Below are 23,280 nucleotides of genomic sequence, written 5' to 3'. Positions count from 1 at the left end.
AAGTGATTATAAATTCTGAACACTTGATGTAGTTTTCGTAATAGATCGGGTAGGGGTGCTATATAACCCCCCCCCCCCCCCAGAAATAAAATATGAAAGACCCCCCCCCCCAAAAAAAAAAAATGTGGTTTTAGACATAGAGTACTTCTGCCTTTTAACTCTCTTTATTGTGCTTACTTACTTAAGTACTTTTCTAAAATCGTCAAATATTTAGAATTAAAATTATATCAAATTACCAAAGATAATATTTTACTTTTAACGAATTAGTATTGAGAATTTTGCAAATATGATTTTTAATCATTTAGATTATTATCACAATATGTAATAGCAAAATAATGAAAATACATAAAATGTTTAAAAGTGAAAAGCGAAGTTACCCTTTAATCATTACTGGAGCGTCCTTTTGTTTATTTTAAACATTTGAGATCTTGTGCAAACAAAAACTAATACATTTTTTATTTTTTTATTCATGGATAATTGTTTTCAGTACGACTGAGAACTGTTTCTAATCCAATGGATAATACTCGGTTTGTTCATATTCTTAAAAGGTGTCACTCTATATTTCTTAATTCTTGTTTGTCATTATGGGTTATGGATATCGTAATACCTTTTAAATTAAAATTATTATATAATTGAATTTTATTATGTGTCCTAATTAGATCAAATTTGTCTGTCTATCTATCTATGTATTTTATTTTTTCTATTATATTTAAAAACATTAATGTAATTTTTCTATTTTAGTTTTTACAAGAAAAAAAACAGATAGACATCCTGTTACTTTTACATAAGGACTAGTTTATCTCCCCTAGTTTTTAGGGTAGGGCAAGGTAGTTCAGAAAAAATATCATAAAACCACTCTAAGATATTTAAATATCATCCTTGAAAAGAACAACTCAAGCAAACCAGCAATTTTCGAAATCTTGAGCTTTAAGCAAAAAAATGTACTTCGATCTTTATATTCAAAGACTAGCGGGTTCACCCCTAGACCTCTTGGAGATTTGCCCCAAGAGGTCTTGAAGAGAAAAATGGGGGAGAATATTTTTTTTTTGGGGGGGGGAAGGTTTAGGATATCCTATCTCCAACAAAAATAGCTTAAAACCACAACAGGACCAGAAGATATATTCCCTAAAGAGTAGAATCCAATCGGTTCAGTAGTTACCGAGATCTTAAGCTTCAGACGGATGAATGGAAGGACAGACATCAGACTACTGTGTATTATAGATATATTTATTTCAGATGGGGGATATTTCACTGGCCCCGAAAGTTTTTATGATTCTCCCGAGCATCAGAGAGCCTCAGAAGAGAGTAACAAGACTTTAAGAAATCAGCAAGAAAACATTATTGATCACAGGATTGTTATCATATTTGTTATCCTTGTTATCAGGTTGTCCACTTGTATGGAGGAAATGTGATTTTCTCGGCTGCTATTCAAGGTCAAAATTGGGAATAAGTATCTAGTAACCAACTTAAAAAATTTGTCGGTCTGAACATTAGCTCTATAACTCACTATGTCCGTTTTTTCTAAAACAAAATTTTGAAATTTAATTTTACCACGGAAGGAGGAGACATCGGACCATATATTTCACTGGTACCCAACATTTTATCTCATGTATTGTCTTCAATCTTGATTATTTGGTTAAAAAAAACTATCAGTGTCCAAACTTTTGAAACTTTGATGTTATAGTTCTACAATATATTATGATAACAAAAAAAATTCAGAGGACTGAAAGAGTCATCCAGCAGAAATAAAAGTTCTTCCAGAGACAAATGTGACCACAGTAGAGATTGTCACCATCATTATTCCAGGTATAATTCCAGAGACAAATGTGACCATAGTAGAGATTGTCACCATCATTATTCCAGATATAATTCCAGAGACAAATGTGACCATAGTAGAGATTGTCACCCCCATTATTCCAGGTGTAATTCCAGAGACAAATGTGACAATAGTAGAGATTGTCACCCCCATTATTCCAGGTATAATTCCAGAGACAAATGTGACCATAGTAGAGATTGTCACCACCATTATTCCAGGTATAATTCCAGAGACAAATGTGACCATAGTAGAGATTGTCACCCCCATTATTCCAGGTGTAATTCCAGAGACAAATGTGATAATAGTAGAGATTGTCACCATCATTATTCCAGGTATAATTCCAGAGACAAATGTGACCATAGGAGAGATTGTCACCCCCATTATTCCAGGTATAATTCCAGAGACAAATGTGTCCATAGTTGAGATTCACCATCATTATTCCAGGTATAATTCCAGAGAAAATTTTAAGTAAAAAACTGTACCCTTAAAAAAATTTAAAATTAGAGGCATAAAATATAAAGGGAAGTGGAAAATATAACTAATCCCCCCCCCAATCCTCTTCAGAACAGGTTTAAATAAAAATATATTAAACTTTTTTTTTTTTTTTTTAGGGGAGAATGCACAGAACACTACCACCATGATCACAACAACACAAGGCAGAAACAAATCAGTTCCTTATTTAAAAACTAGATGGCATCAGTAGTGTGGTGTCTGATCTTTATGAACTTTAGAATGGCATTCTTTAGGCTTTTTGTGGGCTAATAACTAAATCAAAATTTTATGGAAAAAGAAATCTACTTAAACATAAGTTAAAGAAATTGGGGATGGACTGGCACACCGAAAATATTCTCTCCCATTAAAATTTTTACTCGTAGGGTATAATACAAAAAAAATCACATTTGGGTTTGAAATAACAAAAATTTGTATAATTTGTACAATCTTAGGGCTTTGAATAATAATGCTATTAATGAAGACTGAGAGGGTAATACATACTCAACCCCCCCCCCTCCTCAACTTTGAGGAAAATCAAATATATTTATTTTTGGTTTGAGGCCGTTTGCCCAAGAGACACTAAATTTGTTGGGGGTGTGTAATCCTTTACTCCCCCTCCTCCCTAGGACGACCGTGGAATAGAGTTTGTCTTTTCTTCTACAGTAAATTAAATTTAAAAAATGAAAAAAAAATTAAAACTGATTTGTTTTAAATTAAAAAGAAGTAAAGAGGCAGATCTAGATTTTAACAATATAGATACAAGGAAAATATTATTTTAACGACATTTAATTTGATATATTATCAAATGATAATCTTTTAGTTTTCCTGTACAATTCTATACAATAGCAGTGTCCAAACTTTTTAACTGATAATATTAATCAAACAAGGGGTAATTTTGTTTATGTTTGGCTGGGTTAATCAATGTATCGTTTTTTCTCTTATCCTATAGAATTCATGATAAAAATAATTTGTTGTATAGTTTGGGGTACAGCAGCGGTGAATTTTCCAGTGGCAGCTTTCAGTTTGACAATAGCAAGTCTTCCAATACTACTAAAGGTAATTATTAGTAGCGTAGCTACTTTATGATTATCTTTGTATGTATGTCCATTACTTTCTTATTTATGTGGTGCAATATTGATAGCTGGCTATTTCAGATTCGTTGTAGGCATCCTTATTCTATCAACAATGAGGTGCTAACATAAAATTTAAGTTTACCCGTTTTGCCAATAACAGCTTTTAAAGTTATAGTCTTTTGGAAATGAACGTTCAAAAACTCAATTGCACTTTTTTTTCTCACAAATATATTATTTTAAATATATAGAATTCTTTGGCTGATTTGAAAATACCCCAATCCACCAACCCTTAAGACGTAAGACCCAATACCCTCCCATGACAAAATGGAGGAACATATTGACCAATATTGGAGGGCTATATTAGCAACCTAAATTGGCGCAAATGAAGTATTCTAAATCCATTTCTATTTTAGTTCGAGGTGAAACTGTAAATCACAGGCGACAGCCACCGACCAACCAGCAAAAAACCGCCAACTCTTCCAGCTACCAGCAAAAATCCAACCAAACGCATTCCTACAGGCGATTTCACAAAAAAATATAAACCTTATATAAAAGTAACATGATGTTTGTTTATCTATTTGTACAAATTGCTGAACTGATATGGTTCTTATTTATAAAGTAGCTTCTCATACGTCAAGGGAATTTTTATAGCTATTTGGAGGGAGGGTACCACAACCCCAACTAGAGAAAACACCCCTAGAAAAAGGATTTTTAATTGTTTAACTGTGAAACTTACATTTGTTCAGTAGTCAGAAAAGTTACCAAGGACAGAAAAATGCACAGCAACAGCAGAAATTGTTTGCTAACCAACTGCCACAGCCGGCACCAGTTGTTGTGGTAAGCAAGGATGTTCAAGCTTTTTTTATTGTGAGGAAGGGGGGTTACAAATTGAAAATTACCAAACAATTATGGGGGGGGGGGGGGTAAGCTTTATATCATATAGGCAAGGACGTCCAAGTTTTTATTATCGGAGAGAAGGGGTAAAAATAAAAAATTTTGGGGGTGCCTACGGCACTCGGAGGAGTAACCAGCGGTAGAAGCCACACTGCATAATTTTCATGGGGGAGGGGCATATTGGGCTGTTTAGTATACTATAATACTAGGCCTTAAAGTTTTATGATAAAGTTTTCTTATTCGTGGCTAACAACTTTGAATTTTGATTGGTTGGTTTGTTAAGTTGAGTGTCCAAATGCCTTAATTACTAAATTTTACTACTGAAGGTGTAACTTTGTGTATCATCATTGGAGATGTTCATCAATTTATAATCTTGTCCATTGTATTATCCCTTAAGATCCCTGAATAAGCGTCTATTCTTTCTTCTGTGTATTTATTTATTAATATATAATTATTTATCTTTCTATCTATTTTAGCCGATGCAAGTGTTATGGAATAGACGGGCTTCTCCGCAAGAAGATTTTCTTTTTACAGCTCAGGTAAGAATGATAAGTTAATACAAGATCAATCAACCCTCCCTCCCCCCTTCGAAGAGTACAGCTATCGTTCTAGCAACTTGGATGTGGATGATACATACAGTGACTGTCTATGAAGTAGCTTATAGTGCCTATAAAAAATACGTCATACAATAAAAATGACCAATAATAGGCCAATAAACATTTCAATTCACTAAAATGTAATAGTAAAATGTATACTGGCCTATCATTGAATGACGTCATTTTTCTTATAGGCACTGTAAGCAGACTGTCTACATGACATATTTCCTAATTGAACCATTTCTCGACTCGTCAATTATTTTTTAAATTATGATTCTTTAGAATTTTATTTTTGAACACAAAATGACAGTGATCTAAAAAAGGCATGCGATTTCAATAAAACTAATCTTGTTTTCCTATTCAATTTTAGTAAAAAAACTTGAATAACTTTTTATCTATTTTCTAGGGCATTCAAGAATTAGTAAGACAACAAAACAAAATAGGTAAGATTTAAGATTTATATAAAATAAAAGCTTTTTTAAATCCTGTGTATCAACTTAAATTGACGACAAAAATTCCCATGTCGCAATTTCCACGTATTCTTTACCCAATATTACTGTTCAGATTTGCACAAACACATTTATATTTATGTTTATAAAAAAGACTACTTTATTTTTTAAGAATATGCAATAAAAAATACAAATCCTACTTTTTATACATTTATAAGTCTTCATTATACTTAAAAATACATTATTCCGAAAAAAATACCATAAAAATGTAAGCTCTAACCTTAAAAGTGAAAAAATCTTTTAAAAATAACGTCACTTAATACAACCAAGAAGATTACGTCCAACAGTAGGAAAGATTTTTTGAGAAAAAAATATACAGTCGAAAATGAAGAAAAAAATCATAAAGAAGCATAGTTCATTTATTGTATGTGTGTTTAAAGGGAAAAATGCGATTAAAAAGCAGCTAGAATGGCGAATAACATACACTTTTGAATTTTAGAGTATTTTCGCAACACGTATTTCAAGGAAAATTTCATAATAGTTATTTATCGCATCGTATTATAAACAGCTTTCCGCGGATATAGAATGTACAATTGTGGTATTCGGCAACCGTGAGCCATGCCTATGGCACCCCTGATCTAGGGTTCGGTGGAGGGTCAATGGCCCTCCCCCGAGTCCTGGGGAAGGGGTCTAGCGACCCCCTCCCTATGCTTAAAATTAATGATTGAATCTGTCATGTTTATTATGGTTAACTGTATTCTTAATTCTCCCCCACCCTTTTCAGGGATGGGGGATCATTATTGCCCAAACTGACCATTGTATATGTATTATGATGCTTTTATGTTATGATTATTTATTCCTATCCATGTAATTATTGTTTGTTGTATATAGCTTCAGTATCTTTTAAACCTTCAATAAAGTGACAACTGAAATAGATGTTGATCATTATCTAGTGAATGCTAGAGAAGCGTAGTTTCTCTATAGTAAGGTGTCCACGTCTGTTACACTGCCGTAATCTAATTGAACTCCGGTGTCTGCCATTTATCCTCGGCGGATACCACAACTTTGGTGACAGCTGTGTGAGATTACGGCGAACCACAAGTGTAGAGCAGACGCGCATCTGAGGCTAAGGTACTCCCAGCAGTGAATCTGGCAAAACTGACGCAAGCAACCTGAATTACCCACCCTGGACAGCAAAGTTTAACTCTGCATCCGGCAGTTGTGGAAGCGAGACAGCGAAATTTGACGAATAACCGCGAGCAGCGCTGATATCTAACGGAGAATTGAGCGCTCAAAGGGCTGAAACAGGCCTGCGGACCGGCTGAAACAAGCCAAATAAGTGTAAACGGCTGGAAATAGGCCAACTTTACTGCAAGAAATAGCAGGATCCGAACCAGTGGCGCTAGCAGGACGGGACATTCCCTGCCGCCATCAGCCGGATTTGGATCAGCGGCGCTAGCAGGACGGGACATTCCCTGCCGCCGATAGGCTGAAACATGCCACATAGCTGCAAGCTGCGAGCTAACATACGAGTGTAGTGCACCAGAACAGAGAAAAACTACGTCAACTCCAAGTATCCTGAGAGGCTACAACGCAGCCACCCATCTAGAAAAACAGATATTATGTTACATTGCAGGGATTACCACCCTGGTGTGATGGCTAAACAATAGATTTATGAGCAAAGCTTGGCAAACAAATTGTTGTGTTGTGATAAATCTAAGAATAGAACAGGCTTGGATTTATTGTGTATTGTGATAACAGCTAAAAATAGAACAGAGTTGGTAAACAAATCTGTTATGCAATTGTGATAAGGACAAAAATAGAAGCTAGATGTAATATAATAAAGACCCTGATATACAATCAAAACATCTCAAGCCCACAGCACAACAACAATACACCCCTTATTCCAAGGGAAAGGGAGGAGCCCCTCCCTATTGAAGGCAAATACAATCAGGGTGATATAATAGATAAGCCTAGGATTAAGAAGAAAAGGCACTATTACACCAGCACACAGTTACCTCCCTCCCTCACAGGGGAAACGGACGGAGTTACCCCCGTCCCCTCACGCGCTTCCCCCTTCCTACCCATACTAGACTAAGTCCGTCTGTAGTGTGGGGCTAGCGATCGGACACACAGAGCGCCATTCACGGGTAGCGCAACAGAGTGCGGAAAATATCATAAATTCAACGGACGAAGCGGACCAATGAGAGAGCGAGTTGGGGGGTGAGAGCGCGTTTTCCCCGTGTGCGCGGATTTGACGGTGCGGACGCGCGTTGCAAGGACAGGAGATTTCACGCACACACACGCACACACACACCGGAGCGGAGCTACTCCATAGCATTTAACAGGGGTATTTTTAGCAAATAAAGAATTACAAGCTTCTCTCCTTCTAGCTCTAGTGTGATAAAGGAAAACCCAATCAGTTCCTGACAGCAGTTCAGACCCTCAACATCTATCTACCCCTACCAGCCTACCCTACAACTAAACTACCAACCTAGTGATACAAACAGTGTTGGCTGTTAGGCTAGAAAGCCTCAAGTGACAAACCATTCATTTTAGTACTGTATAACTTTGTGCCCGCCGTTGAACCGTTGACCCAATGGACCAGCAGCAAGCCCCAGGAGGTGACCAAGCCCCAGGATGGCTCCAGGATGACCCTCAGCCGGCCCCAGCCGAGTACCGCAAGCTGATGCTGAGCAATCTGCCGGAGTATAGAGGGCCGCCCAAGCAATCCTGGTCGGCACATATCCGCAGACTCGAGATGTCATGGGCGGCTTACCACGTGCCACCTCATGATTCCCTCAACCGCCGCAACGCCCTCCTACTGTCACTGGTAGGGCAAGCGGCGGAAATGGCGTCCCATCTGTTTGGCGAGGCAGGCCAAGCCTTGACCTACGAACAGGTCAAGGCCGAGTGTGAATTGCTATTTCGCCCTGCTTTTGAATCCCAAACGCTTAAACAAGCGTTTAGGGATTACAAGCAACACTCGACAGAACCTATACAAGCGTACATATCAACTAAGTGCGCCTTGTATAGGGACGCCTACAACCATGAGGACCTTGAGTTGTTGGTGGACGAATTAAATCGTGGAATTCGTAACGCCAATGTAAAACGCCTCATGATGAACCATGAAATTACGAGTGTACCTGAGTACACTCGTAAGGCCATGTTTACCGTCACCATGGTTACTAAGCAACTGAAGGAAGGTGTGTGCTTAGTGGACTCGACCGAAGGGCTGACTGGATCTGCTTGCATCCAGTTGCCCCAATATGACGAGTCGGAGCCAATGGAGATTGGCTCCTTGGCTCCGGGTCTCCACCAGGGGAGAGGCCACCGAGCTCGAGACTGCCCAACGCCTGTGGAAGTTAGCCTAGAGGAGAGACGCACCCAGCCACGCCGTGACCGTTCTGCCAAGTGTGAGCGTTGTCACTATGACGGTCACACGGCGGCCGATTGTAGAGCTGACTGGGCCCAGGTAGCCAGCCGCAGGCGCACCGCCGATAAGGGTGCCCCTCCAGGGAAGCCCAGCAGAGTGGCCCACATGGAAGGGAGCGCGCCCCCAGCACCACAACAGCAAGCAGCCGCCCCCAGAGCTGCGGACCGAGCCGATGGGATGCCGCAGTTTGGGACTGTCCCAGCTAGGATCAACGTACTGGGCGGCGCGGCTGAACCCAACCGGGTTGGCCTAGGCTTCAGTCTTAACCATCTGGGGCCAGAGCTGATACAATCCAACAACATAGCCGAGCCAGAGGTGCTGAGGCCCCAGCCTTTTAGCCTCAACATGATGGAACCTGCCCGACTGAGCCTACCCAGCAAGAGTGGAGGGGCGCTGCCCAGCGTCCCTGAGACGGTGTATGGGGAGGCCCTGGCAGCCGCCGAACGAGAGAGGCAGGAGGTGCTAGCCAGCGCCTCTGCATCGATGTATGGGACGCCACCCGGCGTCGCCACCTGGGATGATGGGGGGGTGCTATCCAGCGCCTCCCACCTGGTGCCTGGGGCAACAACCGTCGCCGCCACCGAGATACCTGGATCCTGGAACGAGCCAGCCTCCAACCTGATGTCTGGGGCGACAACCGTCGCCGCCACCGAGAGACCTGAGTCCTGGAACGAGCCAGCGGTCCCAGAGGAAGGGGTGACACCCGTCACCCCCAGTCAGCCAGCGCCACCAGCCTGCAGGGAGAGCCCAGCTACATGCCATCCAGAGCCCCCTGCCAGCCAGGGGAACCCAGCTGCTCAACATCAGGATAAGTTGAATTTGTTAAATGTGTTGTATCCAAGATATTGTAAAAACCCAGCCTTGCCTGTGCCCCCTGCACCAGAGGCTGGGGAGATTGAAATTCGGGAAAATAAGGACTTGCCTGTGCCACATGCACCTGAGTTCCTAGGGCAGGGGAGGGAAGTGAGTAAGGGCGAGCCTGTGCCACATGCACTTCAGCCCCATGCCACTGGGCATGCTTTGGACAAGGGAAGGGAGCACTTGGGGCTAGGGGAGCCGACACCCAGGCAAGTGCCAGTCGCTTGCCAGTCTGTCATTGGGGAGGGTATCGGGGTGCCTCGGCCGCATACAGATAACGCTCAATGGAAACTTGTATCTAGCCAGGAGCAGCCCAGCCGTGTCCAGTCCCAAGAAGCAGCCGTGACCAGAGCTGAAGATCCCCAGCCGCGTGTACGAGGAAGATGGTTGCCTGGAAGCCTCTCCCATTGGTGGATGGTCCTGTGGGGCCTCCTGCTGGCAGCCGTGTGGCCTACAACCAGCTACGTCCTGGTGGGATGGGACTGTGCCAACCCCACCCATGTCACATCCTACAATAAAGAAAAGATGTGTAACACGGAGCCCCTACACCAGGAGGTGCCCCTGGGCCATGAAGTACACGTCCTGCAGCAAGTCAAGGTGAGGGAAACCACCGGGTACAGTTGTCAGCTCACCGTGTCCCAGTGGACATTCAGGTGTGGAGTATGGGGTCACCTCAAGGTGACCTCGGTCCCCACCCTCATGAGGCCAACCAAGATAGACCCAGAAGCGTGCCGAGACCTGGCCAGGAACCGAGTCTACACGTTGCCAGGCAAGACCCAGCCACTGACGTTCCAGCTGAACCATCCCCTGTTCTTCACCATCGATATGGTGGGCGCCCTCGTCAACAGCCCCGAGGGGGTGGGTTGTGAAGGGGAGGACGTCCACTTCGAGGGCCAGCTATACCGCAACGAATTAGTGCTCCAGGAGCGACGGCTGCTGGTCAAGGAGGAGACCTATGTGGTGGAGGATGGACGGGTGGAGTCCCAGTCTGACCACCTGACCCTAGAGTGTCCCCATTCTGAGCTGTCCTGCATCACTGGGGAAGCAACCTACGTGTGGGACCACCTGGGAAGAGATTGCCCCTTGAGGCTGATCCGCAGCCTCCAGCCCAGCCTGGTGATGGATGCATATCTGGTTGACCATCAGGCCCAGTTTTTCATCAACATGACCAACCCCACCTCGATTGTGAACTGCGACTTCGAGGCCCATGCCACAAACCATCCAGCGTTGTTCGTGGCAGCTGACCCAGCCGCGGCTGCGCTGCCCAGAGTGTCGGCCAGGGATGTTGACGTTCCCCTTCAAGCACAAATACATGCAGGTTATATTGGGTTTACCCTGGAAACGCGCATGAAAAGCACCGCAGCAGAAGAAGTAGCGGCCAACTGCTGGAAGCTCCAGCAACTAGACCCGGCCCACCCGGTGCGTGTCCAGGGGAGCACGTTCTCGGTACTGAGGGGAGACATCCTGCTGCAGCTGACCTGCCAACGTCATAAATACGTTGTCCGCGAACACAAGGAGTGTTGGGACAAAGTGCCAGTAGAGCCCACAGGTTTTGTAGACGCTGTGACACGGGTATATAGTGAACACGCCACCAAGATTCCCTGCTCCTCCACCTACCCCCTGACTGTGCACGCGGAGGAAGGCTGGATAGAGTTAACCCCCGCTCCCAAGAAAAGGCCACCCCCGCTGGATACGCCTAAGCAATTGTTGACAGAACCCTTAGATGACTTCAGTTCAGGTGGCTTGTATTCGCAGGCTGAGTTGAACGACTGGCAACAACTGCTGGCGTTCCCAGCATACAAGAGTGCCATGCTGACCGGCCTATCCTATGGCTCCTGCGTTCAGCAAGGCAGCTGTTCGGCCACAGGAGACCATGGGATAGTGTCCTACAACATTGACCGACTGGCGGAGGAAGGAGAGGCAGCCCTGGATGTCTGGGCTGGATTTAGACAAGCCATCCACGAGTGGGGAGATGGCGCAGCCATACTGTGTTTGCTGTTGTTGATCCTCAAACTGCTGGGGGACCTAACCATCATTTCCCTGGCAGCAGCACAAGGAGGAGTCCGGGCAGCCCTGAATGCGATATCACAAGTGTTCCTGTACCATCCAGCTTTGTATAGGAAAGCGCTGGCTAGAGCCAGGCTCAACCATGCCAAGTCCCGGGACTTTTCAGTGGACTGGGATGCCATTCCCATTGGCAGGGAAGCAGCCGAGGAAATGGTGTCTATGAAATCAACTGACAGCGGGCATGACCGCCCAGGTAGGCCAGGACCGCCCTCTGGCCGACCCCGCGGCCCCTCAGGAGGACAGGCCGCTGCTCAGACGATTAACCTGGCAGCCAGCGCCCCAGCCGCTGCCAACAACAACCAGCAGGCCCCACTGCTGACCGTTCCAGCAACAACTGTGCCACCAGCAAACCTGATACCCGCCGGCGCTGACCAACGTGTCCAACCCAAGCCAGCCTCTGCCTTCTACCCCACATTGGGAGCCCATCAACCCTAAGAAGACACTCACCACTAGGATTCCATTGAATCATTATCGTTTGTATATATATCTTAGCCCTAAGGAGCGGACCGAAGGCCTCAACCACTGTCGGAAGTCTGGTAGGGAAATCATCTCCCAGCCTTCCGAGGGGAGAGTTGTGGTATTCGGCAACCGTGAGCCATGCCTATGGCACCCCTGATCTAGGGTTCGGTGGAGGGTCATTGGCCCTCCCCCGAGTCCTGGGGAAGGGGTCTAGCGACCCCCTCCCTATGCTTAAAATTAATGATTGAATCTGTCATGTTTATTATGGTTAACTGTATTCTTAATTCTCCCCCACCCTTTTCAGGGATGGGGGATCATTATTGCCCAAACTGACCATTGTATATGTATTATGATGCTTTTATGTTATGATTATTTATTCCTATCCATGTAATTATTGTTTGTTGTATATAGCTTCAGTATCTTTTAAACCTTCAATAAAGTGACAACTGAAATAGATGTTGATCATTATCTAGTGAATGCTAGAGAAGCGTAGTTTCTCTATAGTAAGGTGTCCACGTCTGTTACACTGCCGTAATCTAATTGAACTCCGGTGTCTGCCATTTATCCTCGGCGGATACCACACAATTATAAGAATAAAACCAGTTTTTTTAGTCCCAAGGTGCCGGATGGATTAGAACCGGATGATGGTACATTACTATATTCGTAGAAAGTGGTGAAGAAATAACTATTCTCGTATCGTATTATAAACGGCTTTCCGCGGATATAGAATGTACAATTATAAGATTAAAACTAGTTTTTTTAGCCCCGAGGTGCCGGAGGCACCGGCTAAAAAAAATGGTTTTAATCTTATGATTGTACATTTCTATATTCGTAGAAAACTGGATATAATACGATGCTAGACATAGTTTTTTCGTATTTATGAGAACCGGTTCCTATCCACCGGATTCGAATGAATACGAGAAAGTAAATTAAACCGATAAAGTTTTAAGATATACTTTTTGTAAGCAAAGATTTTCTACTTATATGATAGGTCCGTAGCCTTAATAGTTGTGTTACTAACGTTAAATTCGCTTGAGCTTTTTTACTTATCTTTTTTTGAATGGTAATTCCCAGAGTAAATCCTGTGACGATAATCAATAATATGTAAAGCTTGAACTTAATTTTTATACAAATTTATACTTATCTTTAGTGGTTTAAGCTCATTTTAACAGTGTTAAGCTTTGCCTTTATTTATGTTGTCATCCTTTTTTTTATTTTAGTAAATGATTTGAAAAGGAGTTTAGAAGCCACAGTCATTAATGAAAAGATCAAAGGTATAATATTTTTAGTAGCACAGCTACTCCTAATGTCAGTTGGTCGGTCAGACAATAATCTAGTGGGGGGGGGGGAAGTTAAATAATGTGACCTATACAAGGGCGTACAAGTATTTTTTGTTGACAGGGGCAAAATAAGGGGTTTCAAAGGTTTCAGGGGGGGGGGGGGTAATATAATGTTTTTTTAATTTTTTTTTAGGGGTTAAATGAGGGATTTCATTATTCAATCTTTTCTTAACAATTTCTCCTAACATTTTCATTATATTTAGACGAGCTCAAAACCCCCTCCTGTCATGATTGTAAATTTCTTTTGTTTGTGTTTTACTCTAGCTAGGTCAGGTTAGGTAAGGATAGGTTATATTGGGTACAGGGTAGATATCTCCCGCTATCCCCCCAATAATTTTAAAAATTATTTAAAGCCCAGGGAGAGGGGGCGTTATGTGCTCGCTAAGAACTCTGAGGGGAAGAATCGATATTTATTAAATTTCAGCACAACGAAGAAACATGCAGAAATCAGGACAAAACTTTACTACTTACACTATCAACCCGAATTTACAGGTAAATATTTATATAGAAAGGTTCTATTCGGTTAAAATTTTGCTTTATTACTAGATAGCCTGTTTATTTATAATACAAAGTAGAACGATGTCTGTCTGTCTAACTTTATATTCTGTCTGTCTGAAGCTTAAGATCTCAGTAACCACTGAACCGATTGGGCTCTACTCTTCAGGGAATTTACCTAATGGCACTGTGATGATATTAAGCTATTTTCTTGGGTTAGGGAAAATTTTCTACTATCTTTAGATCAAGGTACTCCTAAGATAATTAGGTACAATTGTAAGCATATACTAATCTTTAAAAACAAATAATCTCTGTAATCTTGAATTTTGTCAATTTTCATGAAATATCCTTTAAAAATTTGTTCAAACTTCTAATAAACATTCGAGTTCCTGTATTTAAAGCAATGTTATTATGCTATTGGTAATTTTTTCTTTTTTGCTTTTTGAATTATGAAACAAGGATGACAACATCTATAAAAGCGAAGCTCTGAAACGATATGACAGACGAACATTACCTTTTGTTGAGTGTCAAAACTGAATATACAAATATGAAAATATAAGGTTTGACAAAATTATACGTAAATTTGTTGCAAAACTTCTTAAATACATAATTCTGTTTAAGGACATACTGACTTTTTTAATACTTGATTATAGAGATGCTTCGCTCATAATATTGTACTTCAGTAATAAAAAAATCAGATCAATCGGATGATTTTATCACATAAAAAATTGTTATTAAAAAAGTAAAAAAATCAACATGTTTAAAAATGGACGTATGGACATTCTGGTAACGATTATAGAGTTGCTACGCTTTCTAAATCGTACCTAACTACTACAGGAATCACCATGCAAAGTTTGAAATCGATAGGACAATTCTAACATGCCTAAATAAACGAATAAAAGCTAACTATCTCGGACGGACGGACGGACGGACCGACCTTAATTATAGCAAAGCTTCGCTTTTAAAAATGTATTCTATAAAGAATTCTTCTCTATATACTATGTTTTTGTATCTTGAAGTATCAAACTTGACACAATGTAATCTATATTAGGAACCGAGCTCGATGGCCAAGATCCGCAGGTTGTTGGAAATTGAGGAGATGTCGTCTTTCAGCAGAAAACTGAACCTCAAACTTACAAAACCGGTTTTGGCTAAGTGAGAAGTAAAAGTGACAAAAATGAATTTTTAAAAATATGTAAAAAGTAAGCTTTATGATGAAACTTTTTATTGTCTGTTTAATTGTGATTTATCTATGTGTAAAAATGCAAATAACAGGGTGTTTCTATGGTTCTATTTTTTTAGCAGCATTTTAAAAAATAATATTGAATTGATTAAATTTTAAATATATAATTTCCACTGAATTCTCAAAACTTACAATATTTTTTTTTAAAAATCCAAAAAAATCTTAAAGATGAACGGACATTAATCTGTTTAATGCACTGGTCCCAAAAGTTTTATTATAACGTTTTCGTATTCTTTGGCATAACAACTTTGGGTACTTCATTGGTTGGTTCATTTAGTTGAATATCCAAATATTTTAACCACTAAAAGCAATCATCAGAAGGGGTAATTTTGCGTATATTAATTGGGGACATCAATTAATCTGCCATTGTCTTATTCAATTAGATCCCAACTAAGAGAAATAGAATCTATGAAACACCCTGTTTTATATTATATTATAGCTTTAAAATAATGTATTAAGTATAAGAACCCAAAGATGATACATTCGTTGTCTTATTGCAGAGCTGGATTTTTAAATCATTTTAGTGGTGAGCCAGATTGGGGTGAGCCAACTTTCTACAAATAAGAGCACAGCATTTTATGAAATGCCGCGCTGTGATTGGCTGTAATTCGGCTCATCCCGATCTGGCTCACCACTAAGATGATTTAAAGATCCAGCTCAGTGCACCTTCTCTATAACTAGGATTTATCCGTCAATTTATGTAAACTTTAGCTGAAAAGATGGGTGTCAACATCCCCCAAAATAATACAATTTGAAAGTCCTACCTAACCCACTTTTCTTTATCCCTCAAAGGATTACAACCCATTGGAAAACCCCGTGCACCCTATTTTGAAGAATACAAACGGACAGCCACACACACAAAAAATATCATACCTATTATTTTCAAGGATAATAAGTTTGAAAAATTCATTAAAACTATTCCATTTAAAGGATTTTTGCTTGTTATTGCTACACTACTTATGAATACACTTGTCCTTGTTTATTACTATATTGCTTTCTTTCTTTGTAATATTGTCATCCTTGATTATTTGTTTTAATTTAAAAATTAGCAATGCTATTCTTCTAGCCTCACATGTCTGTAGTTCACATATGACGTCTTACAGAACCTAGAAAACATAATGAGTCGCTACTTTTGGACGCATTGTCAATCTTTATTTTTTTTTTGTATAATTTTCCCTAAAAATTAACTTTTCCAGTATGGCTTCTAAACCGATTAATATCTGCTGGATTCTAATCAGTTTCAATCCACACTGAAAACATGCATCGTGTCATATTGTAGACAATTTTTCCATATAAAAAATAATTTAAATCTTCCAATTAATGTGATGGCTTTTTCTTGATCAACAAAAATTGAATCAATCTTATAATTCTTATTGCACTACCCGCAAAAAACTGTCCATATAATACGCTGCGATAAATATATATTATAAAGTAAAGAAATTCTATGTTTCTATTGTGTCAAAAATACAATTTCTGTGGTTTTAACTTGTCATGCTTTAATTTGTGTATCGTAATCATTTTTTGGTTAAGAAAGGCCAATAGATTCTAAATAAATGTTTATTCCTCTTTTTTCTTTAAAATTTATAAAAGTAAAAAGATGTACATATGTCTGTCTTTGTATTGGAGGATTTTTAAGTCTGTTTAATAGTTTATCTGCTTGTACCGAAGGATCTCGCTAACTTCTAAACCAATGTGGTTCTTCTTTGTAATGTAGCTTCTCATATGTCCTGTCCAGGCAGGATCCAGGGAAGGTTTATAATTATTTTGGAGAAGGTATTACATGAGAAATCGCTGATAAAAAGTGCCCCCATCCCATTTTTTTACTTTGTCTTTAAAACTAATATTTAAAAGAAGGTGGGGCGACTCTCCACCCAAACCTCCAATGCCCCTATATCAAATTGCGTAGCTGCTAGTAAAATTGATGAAAGAAATTCAAACATATGCTTTAATGTAAAATAAGTTTAAGAATCTTTGTTACTTTCCTAGATTATATTTTTAATTTGATTCATACTTTTATTTTGATTTAAAGTATATTTTTTATTAAAAGTAAAATTTTATATAATATATGGTTTAAAAAAAATGTAAAAATATATACATCTAAAATAATTATTGTTTTTTTAAATCTTTCTTTAGTATCTAAAGAATCTCTCTTCAAAAGGTTAAGACGAGGACAGAAAATGGGCCAAAACCATCCAAAGCTTCATTAAAAGGGAGAACTCAATCAGTTATGCAGTTCTTGAAATCTTAACTTGGGATATACTATGTATGTATATGTCCTTTGTATTATTGTACCAAAAAAATCAACAGTTTATCAGGAGGTGAGAAAAATCAAATTTGGAACCCAGTATTAGTGTCGGACTGATTATGACATAAAAGAAAAAAAGAAAATTAGCCAATGAGAGGCCATTATTGACTAATGTTAAAATTTATAGTGGCCTCTCATTGGCTAATTATTTTTTTACGACATATTCAGTCCGACACTTTTACTGGGTTCCAAACTTTATTTAATGATGAACGGACAGACAGTGAACTATAGCGCAGCTTCGGTACTAATAAAACTTGCACGACATTTTTTTACTTTTAAGATAATGTTTTTTTTATGTAATGATTTAAAATTAATCAAACCGTATGACTATTGACTAAAGTAAGTCAAGGAAAAGCCTTTGAAAAACTGGAGTTTCTTTATTTCAACAAATATCGTATTCACGAATAAAGTTTTAAAAAATTAAATATGAAGTGACTATGTCTACAAAGACTTCGCCTTGCCCTAAGTACAGGCATGATAATATAAAATCAACAGAATGTTTTAAATTCATTTCAAAAAAAAATTAAAATATTTAATGGGCCAAGGCACTTTAAATATTATTCTCATACTTGATTGCATGAATGTACTATTGCAGCAGTAGATAGCATTTTAACATGTTTTGTTATGACACAGATTAATCCGAGACATGCACTAACACTTAGCGCGCTAATTTAAAAAGTTTTTTTTGTGGTTATGAAAGCACATGATACAGTGAAAAAATACAATAGACACATTAATCTGTAGCTCTGAGCTATTTTTAATGACGAAAGAGTTTTCGGCCACTTTTTACACAAATTGTATTTTGTTCCAAAAACCAACCTCCTTTTAAAAAATTTTAGTAGTAAAGTAATTTTTCTTATTCTATAAATAGGGTATTGTTGAGAAAAGTACTTTAAAAAAAGCTTGGTTATTTCTTATTTTTTATTAAAATTCTTATAAAAATTAGGATTTTTTACTCTTTTTAGCCATTTATATAGCTGAGCTAACAAATTGTCATTTTTATGGTTTTCTTCATCAATTATAATAAGATCCAGTTTTTAGCAGTTTACTAGACCTTACTAGACAATTTTGTTCGTCTACTTTAGTAAAAGATTCCATATAACTAGTTCTATATATCAAAAATTAAAAGAATATTAAGATTCTAAATTAACAAACTAATGGGAAAATGACGGTCTTTTTTATATTTTTTTCTATACATACTTTCACCAAATCACTCATGACTTTTTATTAGTATTAAAATATGAATAAGAAGTCTTTTTTAAACAAGAAAAACCTAGAACAGTAATGTTTAAAATAGGAATATTATACAGATAAAAGAAACACATGCTTATTAAAGCATTTTTTCTTCAATAACACTTTATACACGACTAGCGGCTATGCCCCTAGAGGCCTATAGTGGCATTTAAATGTTTTATTTTTCTTAAATATCTAATTTGAAAAATAATTTGTCTATGTTATCAGCTGTTAAATTCATTCTTCTATGCAGCGCGACTACGCTAGCGACACTATGCGGCGGAAATATTTAAATTTTTTTCCGATTTTTTTTGTGATTTCTCTTGGGAGGGTGGTGGTACCCTCCCCCAAAATAGTTAAAAACCTTCCCGGGACATATGAGAATGTACCCTGTTAAGGAGAACCCAATCGGTTCAGCGGTTAGCGAGATCCTTCGGTACAGACACACAGACACACAGATACACAGACACACAAACAACATCCTGTTACTTTAGTATAAGGATAAAGCTAAGGAATGGTAAAAAACGCAGAAATTAAAAGCTGCTGAAAAGCAGTCAAGCAGCACAGTTAGGAAATCAGAATAATAACCTTAATATCAGAAAAATTTATTGTTGCTAAAGGCGAATAGACAACGTACAAGCTTACTCCGATTATAGAGTAGTTGTTCTTCATAATGTTTAACCAATTTATTTGTTCATTGAATCTTTAAAGGGCGAATATAGGTTCAATATAATATGATTTTATTTCAAAGGTGCAAGTATATACATTATGAATAACTTAAACAAATTTAAGATATTCCACTGGATAATGCTGTTTATGGCAAAAAACCATGCAATCTGGGCTAATTAGTGACGTCAAAGGAGTGGTTCCCTAAAATATTCAAATACCCCTGCCTTACACCAGGATGCGTGTAAAGGTTGCTGAAATACTATTGTTATAACGTAGTACTAATAAATTGTAATGTGTTTTTTCGGAGGTTCTGTCAAAATACTTTCTAGACATTGCTGAAAATCTAATTAAACATTTGTTACATATCTAATTATAAAGGAAAATATTTACAGAGAAAATTTGTCCCCGTACGCATATTTGATATTAATACGTCATGGAGAAAGTTTAGTTGGCATTAAAATAGCAGACGATCGCATACTTAACCAAAACAAGGTTTTATTTTAATTTATTTGCATCAAGATGAAATACTCTCCCACAAGTTTTAAGTTAAATGTGTGTGTATGTATGTATGTATGTGTGTGTGTGGTTGTGTGTGTGTGTGTGTTTATGTATGTGCATGTGTTTGAGAGTTTGTATTCTTCGCTGAAACAGTAACACTGGCCACTGGGCCTGCGGAATGAATTAGTAGAATTTAATGAGTCGATGTCGCTACAAGGACCAAAAAGGCAGGTAATACTAGAATGTATTTTAAAATAAAAAATTCAAAAGGAATCATTGAAGTTGAAAGAAAAAGGAAATGTGTGACTTAGAGAGAAATAATAATTTTTATAAATGCATTAAGTATTTTGATATAAATTTGACTATTGTAGCTAAGTATTAAAATAAAAAAATTCTTTTCTTTCAGGATTGAAAACGTAAAGCAAATTTTAAGAGGAATTCTATACAAAATTAGGTGAGAAATATTAATTTTTAGAAGGGAAGCTAGTCTTCAAATAACCCCGAGATATGTGTTTCTCTAAGAAATGGTATCATGGAAATGGCATATACTGTCGGGCCTTGAAACTTATGAATAAAAGCTTGGATAGACAGCTACAGCTGAATTCATATATTGGGGCTGATCTAGGCTAAATTCAAGCCATTTTGGCTACGGCTGACTAGCTTTGTCAGGCTAAGTTTGGCTATAATTGTTCCCTCCTTTTAGTTTTCTTGTTAAATGGTTAATTGGACTAGGAAACAATATTTTAAGATTAATTCTAGCGTATACAGGGAGGGAATTTCGTTTTTTTTGTCACTGGCCCCTGAAGTTTTATGATACTTTTTTCTTTTTGTTAGCTTATCAACTTTGGGAACTTTTATTGAATTTTGATGGTTTGTTCATTAAGTTGAGTGTCTAAACGTTTCAACAACTAATTGTAATCAACAGAAGGGATAATTTTGTCAAACATCATTAGTGATTTAAATAAAGGGGGGAGGCGGATGTGCCACTTTTTGAAATCAAAAGTAAAATGTGATTGATCTCAGCCCATAAAAGAGTTACAGCTCTAAAATTCTGCACAGCAGTTGCTTTTGTGGTGAAAATTATGGGACTTTGAAGAAACAGCGGCGGAACCGCCGGTCCCGTCGAAAACCGCTGTTTCCCGCCGAATTTTTGTTTGCCTTTTCTCGCCATAATAGAAAATTTTCAATCATCTGAGATAAACTTTTTTTCCATAAAAATTTCGCTTATATTTTCACTTGATACTTGACACTTTTTTTAATATTGACAAAAAAATTCGGCGGTTCCGGCGCCGTTTCTTCACAGTTCCATATTGTTCTCCACAAAAGCAACTGCAGTGACACATCCTCCTCCCCCCTTTATTGTCTCATATTTTTCTGAGCGTATAGCATAATAAAATCATAAGTATGACAAGATTAAAGCAAACGAACATTGACAAGACATTTCCCCTACTCTTATTTATAACTAACAAGGTATTTTGGTACAGATAAAAAGATTGTAAGCATTTCTACCCTTATTGATATTTTTTTTTGTGCCCGCCAAAATTTAAGATTAGATTTTCAATGTTTATATGATTTTCTTATAATACAACCCGCAACATTAGCGTAAATATAGCGTGCCTGCTTGCTGTTGGGTTCTAGGTCATAACTACTTTACAGTAAAGCATTTAAAATGGTACCTAATGCTGCTATGTGAAGTACGTGACACTGATAATGAGAGTAATGGAAATGCCTTGGCCCATAAACAGGTGCAATTCTTTACCATGCACTGTTTTTCCTTGAAATCATTAAGACAAACTTTTTTAAAATTCCGAAAAATCTAAGTTATTCAAGGATGTTAAATGGTTGCCTTTTGTTTCTGTGTTAAAACTAATATTGAACTATTAAGGGGATCAGATGTGTATACAGTACAAGTACATACAATCCTTTCACCACCTGGCTTAATGGAGTGACCAACTATTGGAGCCTACTTATCACAAGAATTAGTTAACTACTTGACCTAAGCCTGCTATTTGAAAGAAATCCAGCAATTGAATTTTAGGTATACTGTATTCTGTACCTTTTTTAAATACCAAATACAAATTTTTTTGTAGGAGGTGGATGTGTAATTAATAAAGTTAAGTAAATGGCCTAATCAAGATTGTAATAATATGGCACACCTTTAATCAATAATAAAATAAAAGAAAAACCATCATGTGTGGAACAAAAATCAACCTTATAAACAATTCATTTCTTAATGTTTTAAATGGATTTTCACTTTCTTATAGACACAAAATGGAAACTTGTATCTTCATTAACATTTACCTATTTCCATCACTTTTGTGAAATATATCTATTTAATTTATTTAGATTGAGCTGAGAGACAACCTAATAATCTAGGAGATCTGCTTCGTCATGGTATAATTGTATGATCCTGGCTACTTCTAATGTTTCTTCATAGATCATTTTACCCATTTTAGATCCATTGATGTAAACCTATGTTTTTTATAATAAATATTTTGTAAGGATAGTCGTATTCAGTTTTATGAGACGTGTAGCTACTCTAATACTAAGTGGTATTTATAAAGTATGTTTCTACTGGTTCATTTCGTGGCAATGCCTCTGAAGATGCGTTTCTTAGTATTTTCACAGTAGCTTTTGTCCTATTTCTAGCCCCTGCGGGGCTAATTGCCTACCCATGTGGGACAATCACCTGACCTAAAATAACCTATAAAAAGCCATTGAGAAAATACGACGAAACGCTCCTCAAGAGGAGTTGTCACGAAAGGGGTTAAACCCAACTTTTTTAACGACAAATTTTTATGTGATAATATTATCCGATTGATCTGATTTTTGGAATACTGATTCCTATTACAACAAAGAACAATTTTAAAACCAAAGCTTCTCTATAGCCAAGTTCTAAAAATGTAAGTATGTCCTGAAACTATATCCTGTATTTAATTAGTTTTTAAACAACTTTCCTTACAATTTTGTTTTGACTTTTAAACATTTATATTCTGCTTAATCAGTTCTGATGACACTCTACAAGTGTTAATTTTCGTTTGTCTTACCGTTTCAGAGCTTCACTTTTATGTATGTTGTCATCCTTGTTTGATAAACAACATTGCCAACTAACAAATATCAGATAAATAAAAAGTTGCTAGGTATTAAATTCTTTTGATATTTATATTTCTTAATTCAAAATCTAACTAACCGTAGCTATTCCGCTCGCCTAAACACTGCGTTATATTTAAAGACGTTAAAATGGTTCTCACTTCTATATCAGGTGGCGACATAACCAGTTAAAGTAGGGGAAATGTCTTAGCCCAGAAAAAGCACAACTCATTACCATGCACAGTTAGGACTTCCTGACATTGATCA

At 38.2% G+C, this 23,280-nt stretch overlaps 2 protein-coding genes and 1 long non-coding RNA gene across 3 annotated transcripts in view; all 3 read left to right on the top strand.

Moving 5' to 3' along the window:
* Positions 1-15,359, top strand: part of LOC145306299 (uncharacterized) — a 28,744-nt gene extending 13,385 nt beyond the window's left edge. The window contains exons 3-14 of the mRNA XM_080148380.1: positions 1,237-1,408; positions 1,720-1,806; positions 2,428-2,472; positions 3,030-3,071; positions 3,288-3,364; positions 3,795-3,900; positions 4,128-4,218; positions 4,752-4,814; positions 5,278-5,314; positions 13,361-13,414; positions 13,905-13,972; positions 15,027-15,359. Coding sequence (XP_080004506.1) covers positions 1,237-1,408; positions 1,720-1,806; positions 2,428-2,472; positions 3,030-3,071; positions 3,288-3,364; positions 3,795-3,900; positions 4,128-4,218; positions 4,752-4,814; positions 5,278-5,314; positions 13,361-13,414; positions 13,905-13,972; positions 15,027-15,134 — 950 coding nt within the window. The 3' untranslated portion in view covers positions 15,135-15,359. The remainder of the gene's footprint in view (positions 1-1,236; positions 1,409-1,719; positions 1,807-2,427; positions 2,473-3,029; positions 3,072-3,287; positions 3,365-3,794; positions 3,901-4,127; positions 4,219-4,751; positions 4,815-5,277; positions 5,315-13,360; positions 13,415-13,904; positions 13,973-15,026) is intronic.
* The window catches only part of LOC145306408 (uncharacterized), a 458,128-nt gene that overhangs the window by 379,827 nt on the left and 55,021 nt on the right, over positions 1-23,280 (top strand). The window lies entirely within an intron of this gene.
* Positions 21,839-22,429, top strand: LOC145306526 (uncharacterized). Its single transcript, XR_013875055.1, has 2 exons — positions 21,839-21,961; positions 22,270-22,429. It is a non-coding gene; the product is annotated as an uncharacterized LOC145306526 (long non-coding RNA).

Source organism: Acartia tonsa, chromosome 14 (assembly GCF_053477335.1).
Source record: "Acartia tonsa isolate MP-2025a chromosome 14, ASM5347733v1, whole genome shotgun sequence".
In the NCBI taxonomy this organism is placed as follows: domain Eukaryota; kingdom Metazoa; phylum Arthropoda; class Copepoda; order Calanoida; family Acartiidae; genus Acartia; species Acartia tonsa.
This window is presented reverse-complemented; position numbering and strand designations above follow the sequence as displayed.